The following is a 12,123-nucleotide window of genomic DNA, read 5'->3' on the forward strand; positions in this document are numbered from 1 at the left end:
ACTGGACCAAGTCCCCTGAGGTTGAAGCCAGCACAATGTCATTATCATCCATCGGATTGTACGTGGTCACTGCCCATTCAGTCTTGCTGACGTGCCTTTTGTGCTCAGTAATTCTTCTCACAGAAGCCCCCATAGTCCCCCCCACCCCACCCCAGCCCACCCTACACCCTGTCCTACCCCCCATCTACTGCGGCCCATCTGTAATCCCATCCCCCATCCTGCACCCCCATATCCGCCCTGTCTCGCCCTACACTTCTCCAAAACAAACCAGCTGTCTTGGCCGGTCGTGTCCCCCGGGGGTGTAAACAGGTGCCGAGAGGGCCGCAGGGCCTCAGCATGTGACACATGGCTGCACGCTCCTCCAGCCTTCTCCTCCAACCTGCCAACACACCAGAGAGGGAGAGAGTGGTGCGTTTTACAGCTGTAGACTTGATTGTTACCACAGACATGGAGCTGTTGATGGTTATTAGTAAAAAAAAATCACCCCATATAAAACCTTCTCACTGGGTCAAACCATCAATTCACACCAAATGTTTATCATAGAACAGGTTTAAAAATGGTTTCATAATTCCCTGATTTAATTAGTAAGGAATTATTGTATTTTATATAGTTAAGTTTTTATTCAAGACATTGCTGTGCAGTGTAAATATATATATTAAAGACTCTAGGTATGAGGAAAGAACTTTAAGATGCCTTTAGCAGAAAGAAAAATATACATTGATGTGTGACCAAAATAGATAAAAGGAAAGGTGTCTGTCCTGCTGAGCCTCAAGCCAGCTGTATTTTTAGCACAAACTACACACTGTGCACAGAGAGGGGGGCGGCTGGATGCATGTCAGTGCGGCTGTACACACATACCGAAATGGTAACCACAGGTCAATGCTACTATTCTTGTACAACTGTGAACTGTCAATGGAGGCACTGATTAAAGGTTTGCACCAAAAAACAAAAGACATGAGGATGAGAAAACTGACATGTGATCATTCCTTAAGTTTGAATTAATCACACTTCAGTGAATGAAGGAAAAGAAATAGGTGAGTAAACTTTTTTCATCAATGCATAATTTGCCTGGGCCAGCCTGACACCTTTTATGTATTACACTACTTTAAAAACTGGAATTTGTAAATGGACACCCAGCAAGTGCACCCGTCTCTTTGTGCAGAGAATTCACAACTTTTACAACCCTTTCAAGCACGCGTAAATAAGGCACCCAAGTTTGGAAAACGATCTTGAACGCAATAAAGTCTGTCTTTTGAAGCTTGAACAACAAAGGCCGCCTCACACCCGGAACTGTCCGACTATCACTCTCTCTGTGGTGAGCTCAGCTGTGCTATACACTCTATTGTACATCTGGCACTTTGACACCTTGACATTGTGTGTCTGTGGACTAGTGAGTGTGTGAGGGAGGGGGATGTACATCTGCATGCATATGAGAGAGCGTGTGCATATGTCAGACTATAGTTGTGGTTTAGGGACTGAGCCGTGCTGCAAACCAAATCTGCCACCTTGTAGAGAAGGTGTAGTTTGTTTTTGCCTCTGACAAGCTGAGGCAAGTTGATGGCTCAGCTTGTGCATGTGCGTGACTTCTATCGTCTTCCATCTTACCACTGCTCCTAAGTTATTTACCCATGTGGAGACAAACAACCCAGCAGCAATTACTGGAAAGTCTTGTGTTGGAGATGCTGAATGTGAAAACCCATAAGCCTTTGTATAACAAACACACACAGGGATGTATCCTTATGCAATAGCAGTTACATGACTGCCAGTCGGATAATTAAGAATGTGTGGATTTCCAAAAATAAAATGGAAAAGAAAAAATGAGTGTATTTTCCTGTTAAAGTTAAAAACCTAAAACTTTATTACCCTGTGGAGGGAAATAAGAACATCATGGCCCTCTTTGGACTATAATTATGTTGCAAAGATAAACTGAAACAGATGGATGATTTAATTTTGGGAGTTTTCAAAACGATTCACAAAGAATAAATATCTTTGCTCCTGGAAACTTAGTTTTTCCTCATTTTAGGCAGCACCTATGTATCTTTTTCTGATAGCACCCCTATATAGATGGCTGCATAAGCCTAGGGGGTGTAGGGCAAAAAAATGTGTTCATCATTTCCAAAGTCATCCAGAATTGAACCAGTTGGCCTATGCTTGAATGTCCCACGTTTTGTAAGTGTTAATTACAATTTTTAAAGCTCAACTTTGTAGGGATATAGTATGCATAATATAGTATAGTATATATATAATATATATAAATATGAGCAGAACATTGTATAACACAAAAAATTATTGTCTTAAAATTAATAAAATTATGTAGCTTGGGGCCCTGGGGTAGTTATCCACTTTGCTCGCTTGGTGATCCAGCCACATATACATCCTATATGGTCCACTAAATAAATAAATACGTACATAAATAAATAAATAAATAAATAAATACATGAATGAGAATACGAACTCAGTTTCATTGAACTTTCTTAGTCCACTCACATGCAATAAACTGTTTTATTGAGTGTTACATAAGTCAAGTGATCTGTGTATGTGTGTGAGTGTGACTATGCCTATTTAGTCACAGCCACATGCAGTTTTATCAGTAAGCAATAGCAGGGAAAAGGCAGAGATTGTGCAACATCAGCGCTGCACATTTGGCCAGCTGCTCAGACTGGCCTTTCACAGGTCTGCTGTGCAGCCTGAATGGGGACTCTCAGCAGCAGCCCCTGCATTAGCATTTGATGCAGACTTCTCGCAGACTTCAGTCGGCGGACTCTGCACCGCGGATGAACTTAACAAAACTTTGCTGATCGGGGGGTTTAGAGCACCCTTGGTAAAACACAAACGAAGTACTTTCACTTCGGCGTTTGAATCCTGAACGAGTGAAAAACGTGGTCTGGGTGTGACTCAAGTTGAGTGTATGTAAAAGAGCCACGGCTTGAAGAAGTGCAGACGGGACTAGATTCCCTGGCGGAGTAGCACTAAATCCACAACCCAACAGACTACCGGTGCACAGTCCGCCGCTGAGCTCGATGCAGACGGACTGAGTGCGCTAAAACTGAAGGGTTTAACTCCGGGATGCTTCCGTGTGGCGTTTAATAAACAACAACAACCTGACTTCAGCTAAATAACGCGTTCGTCTCCACTGTTTGGACCGTTTGAAGAGCAACTGTCCCCGTGTTTTGTCCAAACCGACGGACTTCACGACACTGGAAGGACTTAACTGAACTCAAGATGTCAATTTTGCCTTTCACTCCCCCCATTGTCAAAAGACTTTTGGGCTGGAAGAAAGGAGAGCAGAACGGCCAGGAGGAGAAATGGTGTGAAAAGGCCGTGAAAAGTCTCGTGAAGAAGCTGAAGAAGACGGGACAACTGGACGAACTGGAGAAAGCCATCACCACCCAGAATATTAACACGAAATGCATCACTATACCAAGGTAAGGAGAGTTTGAGCGCTGTGCTGATGTTGACCGTGAGATCAGCATCCCAGCCATCAGAGGTGGGCAGGTCACCCTCTTGTTTTTTTTTGTAAAGCATTTAATCAATCACACCTTTGTTATGAAAAATAATAATTTTATACCACTGTTTGCTAACTGTAGCGTGCTCACCTCACACATGTTTGGCATCCTCTCTTGACTGAGAAGGTGACATTTCCACTTCCTTCCTCGTGTCAGTATTTCAAACTCTTCCCTCTTCGTTTATTATACAGTAACATGGTGGCTGAGGTAATGCTTAACGAGCTAACAGTGGTCCAGAAGGAAAAGCTAGCTCAAATATCTCGTCAGCGAGCTGCCATGCCATCATATGTGCAGGCTACTTTAAGTGAACTGAGTCAAGGAAACAAGTTTTAGCAGTTTTTTTCTGATCAAATTGACATTTAACTGAAGTCCTTTTGTTGAAAACGACCTATAGTGTGTGCATGTACTGCAGCGCACATGCAATGCAAAAGCACAAATGGAGTCCAAGTTATATAACTTGGCCTTAATCTGGGACGCTTTCTAGCTCTGTAGTGTTAGTGCGTAGGCGAGTCTATGGAGCTGGGCTCTTTTATCTCCTTTCATTGCTTCTGTCAGGGTTTCTGCAGGTCTTGAAAAGTTTTTTTTTTATGAAGCATTGAATTCAGTTTCCCCAACAACAATGCATTAGAAGATATTACAAAGTCTTCGAGACGAGGTTGCCGATAGTTAGTCTATATATGTACAAACTAGAGGTAAGATTGCGGTGACAGTGGATTATGCTGCAGGACGCTGTTCAACGTTGAGTTACAGTCAACAACATCAGACCTGGAGCAAATACTGTCACTGCTGCTAAAGCTACAGTAGCTCATCAGCTCATGATGGGCAAGTGTTGATTAATCAATTTCAACTGGTTAATCCATGCATTTTCTGCCAATTTAATCAATTATTTCATTAGAAATTATTGTTGTAAACTGCCTTCAATTTGTCTTTTAGTTTAGTTTAGTTTGTGAAACAGACTTTTAATTGCATTCTATGTGCAATTAAAATCCTTGAATTTAACTTGTTGAAGCCAGCAGAAACCCTGTTTATATCTGCACATTATTTAGATCAAATAATCAATACTTGTATTTGACACCAGATTTAGGGAGTCAGTTTCTTCATAAGCAGTCACTTTCCTCCCCTGATAAAAGGCTGAGCCAGGTAAAGGCTTGAGAGGTGCGTTTATAAACACAGGCAGTGTCAGCCAGAAGTCTTGAGTTTTATTTATCTCACTTTCTAAAATGTGTTATTGTAATCTTATTAGTTGAGTTGTAGTAGCAGCATATATCCGTCTATATCACATAGAGATGAGAAGTCCAAGTCAAGTCTCAAGTCTTTGGTTGTAATGAGCGTTCTGTAATCTGCTGCATGCTTTTCTTAGAACACTGCATTGCCATATCTAAGAATGTATGTACTGCATTATCACCACTCCTTTATGTATAGTTGCGCATGATAATAAGGGCTGTAATGACGTGTAGCTCGTCAGACATTTCCGTAATATTAATAATAAAACTACAAAATGCCCTCAGTGGAGTGCAGCGCTCCACCAAGGCCCATGTCAAACAATTTACACCTGGGAAATTCACTGGAAATTATGCGGATCTGCGTCATAATGTAATGGGTTCATGACTTCACGTGACTTTCTTGAAGGAGGTGATAATATAAAGATTGTTCACGAGTCCCAAATCTTGAGTTAAAGTCAAGTCTCAAGTCGCAAACTTGAATCACCATCTCTGATATAACATACACCCAGTTGTTTTTCAAGTACACCCTGGTAAATTTTGTCCAATCCATGTATAGTACATCAGTGAGTGTATAGCTGAAATTATTAGTTATAAATTGATTAGTTGATTGACAGAAACATAATCAGTATTATTTTGATGATTGTTCATTACTCGTTCGAGTAATTTTTCAAGTGAAACTAACAAATACTCCAAAGCTTCCAGCATTTCAAATAGGACACATGATTACTTGCAGCCCTAAATGAGGGTAGTCGACCTCTCACTGTAGTGCAAAGTAATTCAACACACCCACAATCTATATATTCTAAAAAAGTGAAGTTGAATCAACAAATTTTTCTATAACAGCTGAAACAAAATCGAACAATTAAGTAGGATCTTTCTGGTTGTCATATTAGTTTTAGTCAGGTGTATTTCATAGACCGACAAAAGCGTGTATGTCCACAGCTATTTTTAAGTGTGTACTATTTTTATAAGTTGTAGTAAGTAACAAATAAAGGCTCAAACCTTTGCTTTAGTCCACAAAATATCACTTGCGTCTGTGGGCAATTTAGATTTAATAGCACACAGTGTGTCAGATGAAAATGTAACCTCACACAGGGCACTCCCACATTCTTGATTGCCACAAGTGTGCATATCACAGCTTGCACAGGCCTGGGCCAGCATTGAGAGTTAAGCCTACCCGGAAAGTTAAATAATGTTTGCCGTGATCCAGGTTTCATATTTCCCACCGACTAATGCAGAGGGGAAGAGGCAGAGTGCATTAAGATGACCCCAGATCAGAGTTGGCTGTCAGTGTGGGCTAACAGTGTCCCTGGAGAGCTGCTGTTTCTATTAATTCCCCTACGTTCTGGCTCGCTGACAGCAGCTGCCTGCATGTTCAGGCATGTCCATGGGGAGGTCAGCTCCTATCTCCCTGACACATGAACTCCCAGATGGGGCTCATCGCTACCCCTTTTGATGACGGTTTGCTGTGATGCTGAGTGCTGAAGGAAGCAGGCACTGCGCATTGATTGAGTCAGGAGTTGCATCTCGTGGTGGAATAGCAGATCAGGTATCTGGTGTGGTAATTTAAGGGAGGAAACAGGTGATTCACTCATCACAGCTGATTCAGATATCATATCTTAGAGGGGTAAATGCCAAGAGCCGATTTCAAAATCTCAAGGTTAATGTTTTCTAGTTTTGTCAAACAAAGTTAATGATGTTTGTACATTTTGTCCAACACCACGCCTTCCTGTAAGTTTTACGTCTGTATTACATCTATCCTAGCCCTAACTTCCAACTGTTCAGCTTGCCAGATTGTAAAAAATGAGATGCTTATGAGCTTTTGAAAAGCCAGCTGATTTAAAAGAGCTGTGCACTGCTAGATAACATTTAAAATAACATGTCAAACTGTGTGAGTTTGGTCAGAGACACTTATTTTTGGGTGTTGGTGGTGGTGTGTGTGTGTGGTTGATGTGGGCGCTGCGGTGGTTTGTGCAAGTGTGTGTATATGTTCCAATATGTTTACACTGGAGATAAAGTCTGCATCCCATGAAAAAACATTAGTTACAGTCACTTTGAATTACAATCCCATTTGAAGCTGAAAACAAAATGCACAGTACAGTATATCAGGGCATGCCTATCGCATGGGCAGGGCTACGGCTTTACTTGCCTTTTGGGTCACTGTGGTTTTGACAATGAGCTGTTTTTACTTTTTGGAAGAACACTAAGCAAAGTGAATGCTCAGGCTCCTGTCCAAGTTCATGCCTTAGTCATTCAACAACGAGCAGTTGTGGCATTGTGGTATTGACCTAGCTTCCCTCCCCCTTTTTCTGCCCGTTTCTCCTTTTAAAATCCTCTCCTCCTATGAGCTGTAAACTTGGGTTAGTCACAAACATTGGTGTGTAAAGTGCGTCAGTCCATGAAAGTCTACCAGTTTCCAATGGTGGAGGCGGGGATGTGAAGTGTGGTAGCCTGCTTTGCTCGGATGTGACAGGATGACTAAGAAATGACTTTCTTTGTGTTTTCAAGAAGCATTTGTAAACAGAAGCCACGTCTGTTTCAGTTATACTTGTAGATTGGTCAATATCTCAGGTGGTTCCTACTGTAACCGCCCAATAACTAAATATTCTTACACTAAAGTAACAAAGCCCTTCAGTGGCCATAGGAATTCTGACCCTGAATTCTTCCATCTCTAGAGCAAAGAAGGAAATGGACATAAAGTCAGAGGTAGAAGGAGAAGGTCAGGTTGATTGGATGGGTTGACAAAACATCACACTGCTGCTCAGTTCCTGTTTCCTACGGCCATTATTGTTCCCTTAACTTAACCAAGATGATGAAGGTTCCCTAACCTTAAGGAAGCAGTTATTTTGACCCAGACCACAATGTTCCCTTAATATTAACCATTGAGTTACTTAAACCTAAACCTTGACCTCTCCTTAACCCTAACCACCAGTCATTATTGTGTGCAAACCTGCCCACACCTTAACCCCAGCGGTGTCAGGTCAGGACACAGTTTTAATTTTGCAATGACTTGTAACTGCAAGACCAAGCAGAAAACACTTGTCATCTTTGTCATTCTGGAAGACAATTACAGATATAGGTATATTTTTTTGTTTAATTTAGAAGAGTTGCTGACTATTAAACCAAGCGTTCATTAACATCCTACTGCAAGATATATACAGTATTTATTTGTAGCCTATTTGTGCCGTTACTTGTAGTGCAACAATGGCATACTTCAAGTTTCTAAATCGGTCACTTGCTGAGCCTACAACATTAGGTTTGTTCTTTCACTACATACATCTCAGGCTACACAGGCCTCTCCGCTCAAGTTTACATCGACAAGCAAACTTCATTCTTTATCCTAAGAAGACTGATCATACATACTGTGTCAGGGGCGCAGTTAATTAGTCAAGTGCATCACAGCAGTACTTGGCTCCCTTTAATTTAACTGGGCAGACCACCAAATGTTAGTTAATATGTGAGGAAAGCCATATATTATCTGAGGTTAATATGTGAGGAACTATAGCTGTATGTAACGGCACACATGCAAAAATTAATTTTCACAGAAAAAGTGTTGATTCATTTCCTGATGTGATAAGGATAGCAGTATTAACACTGACCCCCAACCAAGTTTTATGCTTATTGAAAATGTAGTAGACAAACAACGAAAGCAGACTTGTTTAAATTCTTCTGTAAATATAATAAAAAAGTATTTTACAGTCACACTCTCACATTATTTAACTTCTTGGTGTAAGTCAAGAACTGCTTCAGCTAACAAATATTTTTCATTATCATAATGTCATAACGTCAAGCCTTCAAAATGTCGGAAAATAGTGAAAATTGTTCATCATCCAGAGCTTCCTGAGCCCGATGTGATGCCTTTAAATTGTTTGTCATATTCTATGAACTCTCCAAATTCAAAAATCTTCAATTTACAATGACATAAATAAGATAAAAGCAGAACATTTTCGCATTTGGGAAACTAGAAATCAACATGTGTTTGGCATTTTTGTGCATTTTTGTAACCTAGATAATCGATTATCTATTATTAAGTTGTCATCAATGAATTTCCTGGCAATCAACTAATCAATAAGTTTTAGCAGTTGTAATGTGCAAACTAATGATAAAGCCACTAGGTTTTGTAAATGCGTCTTCTTGATAGACATGACATTAAACTGGCAGACTTGCCTCTGAAGAGAGACTATAACGAACTACATAAGCTGCGACAACAGATGGAATTTAGTCTGGCGTTGAAATTAGAAGGCGCTGACAGGTAAACTCAATAACTTCTGGTATTGTCTAGTCTTGCGTGCCAATTGTTACACAAACATTGCGTTCCTATCTGTGATGGTTCTGTCATGTTTCGACAGAGACTAATTCTTTAACAGAGGACTATATATTGAAACCAAACAGAAAGATACACCTATTAATTTAGCAGGTTTTATGTCTAACGGTGGTTTGATAGTTAATAGTGCTGCATGGGAGATTACGGAGCTGTAAAATAATGTAGGAATCCAAAAGCAGTTTGGTGGGGGAACACTGGTGATATGTTCACAGAAATGATCAGAGGTGTGTATTGCGTGTGTGTGTGTTGTGTCTTTTCACAGAGCCTGGGGGAGTGGATTCCTCACTTCTACCTACCTTAACTTACTCTGGGTTTGGGCCAGTGCTGGGTAGTGCTTTTGTCTTGTCCACACACATCCCTCCTGGCAGCAAGACTACTGTCTGATTCACACTGCTGCATGTCAGGGCAGGAGGTAGGGAGTGAAGAGGTCCCAAGCACAGAAATAAAAGATAGGATAAAACAAGAAAGACAGGGAATAGAAAGACTATTATGACTATTACTATGAGACGGAGGGAGAAAGGAAGGGAGGGAGGAAGCAAGAGGACAGAAAGACCAGCACTCTTTCACAAACAAACATCACCATTCACAAGTCCACAATTATGTTTAATTGTGCTTAAACCACAGCTCCACAATCAAATAAAGGTGTCTTTGTGATCCAGACTCGCAAATGTTCACCCCTTTTGTTTTATGAAACAGGTTTTGTAGAAAAATGTGTTTTTATTTCTCAAAGAAAGGTTAAAAAAAAAGATCTTGGTCTCAATACTGAAACATATTGGTCCTTTTCAGCCGTATCAGGTTGATACAATAACACCAACGTACAAGTGCAAGTTGTTATCAGCCAGATTAATGCTGTAGTGTTAAGGGCTCTGATAGAGGGACAGAGGTAGAATGAGAGAAACTCTGCCAGAGATAAAAGAGGAATACAGAGCTCTGAAGAGGAGTTGGGGATTCCCACTGTGTCTGGTGCTGGAGGGGAAGACCTGTCATCATGGTAGAGGAATGTACTTTAATCAGGGAGGACAGCTCATCAATGATGGACAGAAGAAGACAAAATAAAAGAGTGAAAGCAACAGAGGTGAGCAAAGGGACTGAAATTTCAGAACGTGAAAGAGAAAGGTAAACCAGAAAACCAAGGGTTTAGATGAAGGAAGTGAAGGAGACAGAATATTTGGCAAGAGGCAGAGTGATGGATTCCCCAGCTTATCGGTGGAAGACCCCGGTTAGTGTGGTTTGCATGTAGATAAAGAAAGACGCTAATAGCTGAGATAGAACTGGTTTGTTTTCCTGCTAGACAGCAGTTCAACATCAAAAGAAATGTGTCTGCGTGTGTCTGCATGACAGACTAGATTAAAGACACACAGACACACACACGCTGCAGCTACTGTAGTAATACTGCACATACATATTGTATATATAGTATACACAGTGTGTTAATGCTTGTTTGTGCTTCCTAGTGATTTTAATATTTCCAGTCTTTTTCTTGAACTAGTTGTTAGCCATCATATTTGACACAAGTTGTTTTGTTACTATGATCAAAGTTGATTCGGTTGGTTTAGTTAATGAGAATGAACATACATGGTCATCGTATGTCAAATGCAGAACCAAAGATCCTTGCACTTTTCTCTAACTATCCTCTTAATTATTCTTCAAGTCTGCTATCTCCTTTTTAGACAAGCACACACACTCTCTCTCCCTCACCAGTAGGTTTTCATGTCAAGTATCACACCTGAGTCATCCGAGACAGCATTGTCTGACAGAGACGCAATACAAGAGAGGTTACAGAGAGTTTATGTGTGTTTTCTGTCTGTGTGCGGTTGGCTGCTCTAATGACGGTAATAAGTTACCCACTTCAGCTGGGTTCAGGCCATTTCTGTCATTGTTTGATTTGCTTGATAGAAATGGGATCATGCTTTGAGTCAAGACAGACAAAGTATGTTTGTGTGTACCTGTGTTATAGTTTTAATCTTCTTGTAACCAAAGAGTTATGACCTCAAGGACAGAAATAGTCAGTGGCTTCAGCCGGATGCTACTGCTGGATAATGATTACATTTAATTGTCACATAGTGATGGTGTAATATTGTGATATTGACATTGTTATTACTGATGTTTAAATGAATAACGAGGATTTTAATTGAAATGACACCGAATCACATTAAACTACATGAAGTATCTTGTAGTTTGTCGTGCTAAACTTTCAATATAGATTTTCTATATGCAAGTCGTATCGTGTGTGTGTGTGTGTGTCTGTGTGTCTATGTGGTTAGTCAGCTCAGAGGAATGCTCTTTCTGCCTGCCGGGGCCTTGAGGAGGGCGTGGGCTGCTGTTTGGTTTGTGGCTTGCACCAGGGGTGGAGGGGGTTAGAGAGACAGCGTTGCCTCAACTTGGCCCCGGCCGTCTCACTATCTGCGGGGGAGTGGCGTGTACGACACAGAAACACACACACACAGTCACATGCACACAGACACGTTCACCAGACAACAAACCTGCCTTTGTGCTCCACTGGCCACTAGTGCTACTGCTGCTGCTGCTACGGGTGCTGGACTACAGCTGGATATGTGTGAGAAAACAACTTGACATGGAGGAGCAGGGCTTTAAATGGAAAGAGGGAGATTACTTTTAAGCCAGGAGCACAAGTGAAAGTCTAAAAATATAGAAATTGAGTAACAAACCACTTAGAGGTCTGGTTAAAGTAGCTGAAGATAAGCAGTGTCACTAAATATTCCATAGTGGTCCAGGACTCACTGAAAAGCTTCAGCAGATGAGTCAATAAACATGAATGTTCGTGGGACACTGGTTGGAAAAAAAATCATGTGTTGAGCATTTGTTTTATTAAGTTGTCTGAAACATTCATCCTCGAATCTGCTCTCAAGATGAGAGCACCACTTCAGTCAAAGAAGAAGTAGAAACGTAAGTCCAGTGAGGGGCTCACCATACACTTGTATGTGAAGGACACCCAGTACAGCGTCACAGGAGACTAGGGATGGGTTCTGATGGCCAGTTCCTTAATGGATCAGGTTCCTAGTTGGTCGAAAACCCAGATCATTTAGCTTGATCATGAACTCTTATTGAA

General features: G+C 41.0%; 1 protein-coding gene across 1 annotated transcript in view; it reads left to right on the forward strand.

Moving 5' to 3' along the window:
• Window positions 1-2,736: 2,736 nt before the first annotated feature.
• The window catches only part of LOC111661150 (SMAD family member 3), a 28,260-nt gene continuing 18,873 nt past the window's right edge, over window positions 2,737-12,123 (forward strand). The window contains exon 1 of the mRNA XM_023414625.2: window positions 2,737-3,425. Coding sequence (XP_023270393.1) covers window positions 3,223-3,425 — 203 coding nt within the window. The 5' untranslated portion in view covers window positions 2,737-3,222. The remainder of the gene's footprint in view (window positions 3,426-12,123) is intronic.

Source organism: Seriola lalandi, unplaced genomic scaffold (assembly GCF_002814215.2).
Source record: "Seriola lalandi dorsalis isolate HSWRI2012SDOR001 ecotype SW California unplaced genomic scaffold, Sedor1 jcf7180002054537, whole genome shotgun sequence".
NCBI classification, from domain to species: Eukaryota; Metazoa; Chordata; class Actinopteri; order Carangiformes; family Carangidae; genus Seriola; species Seriola lalandi.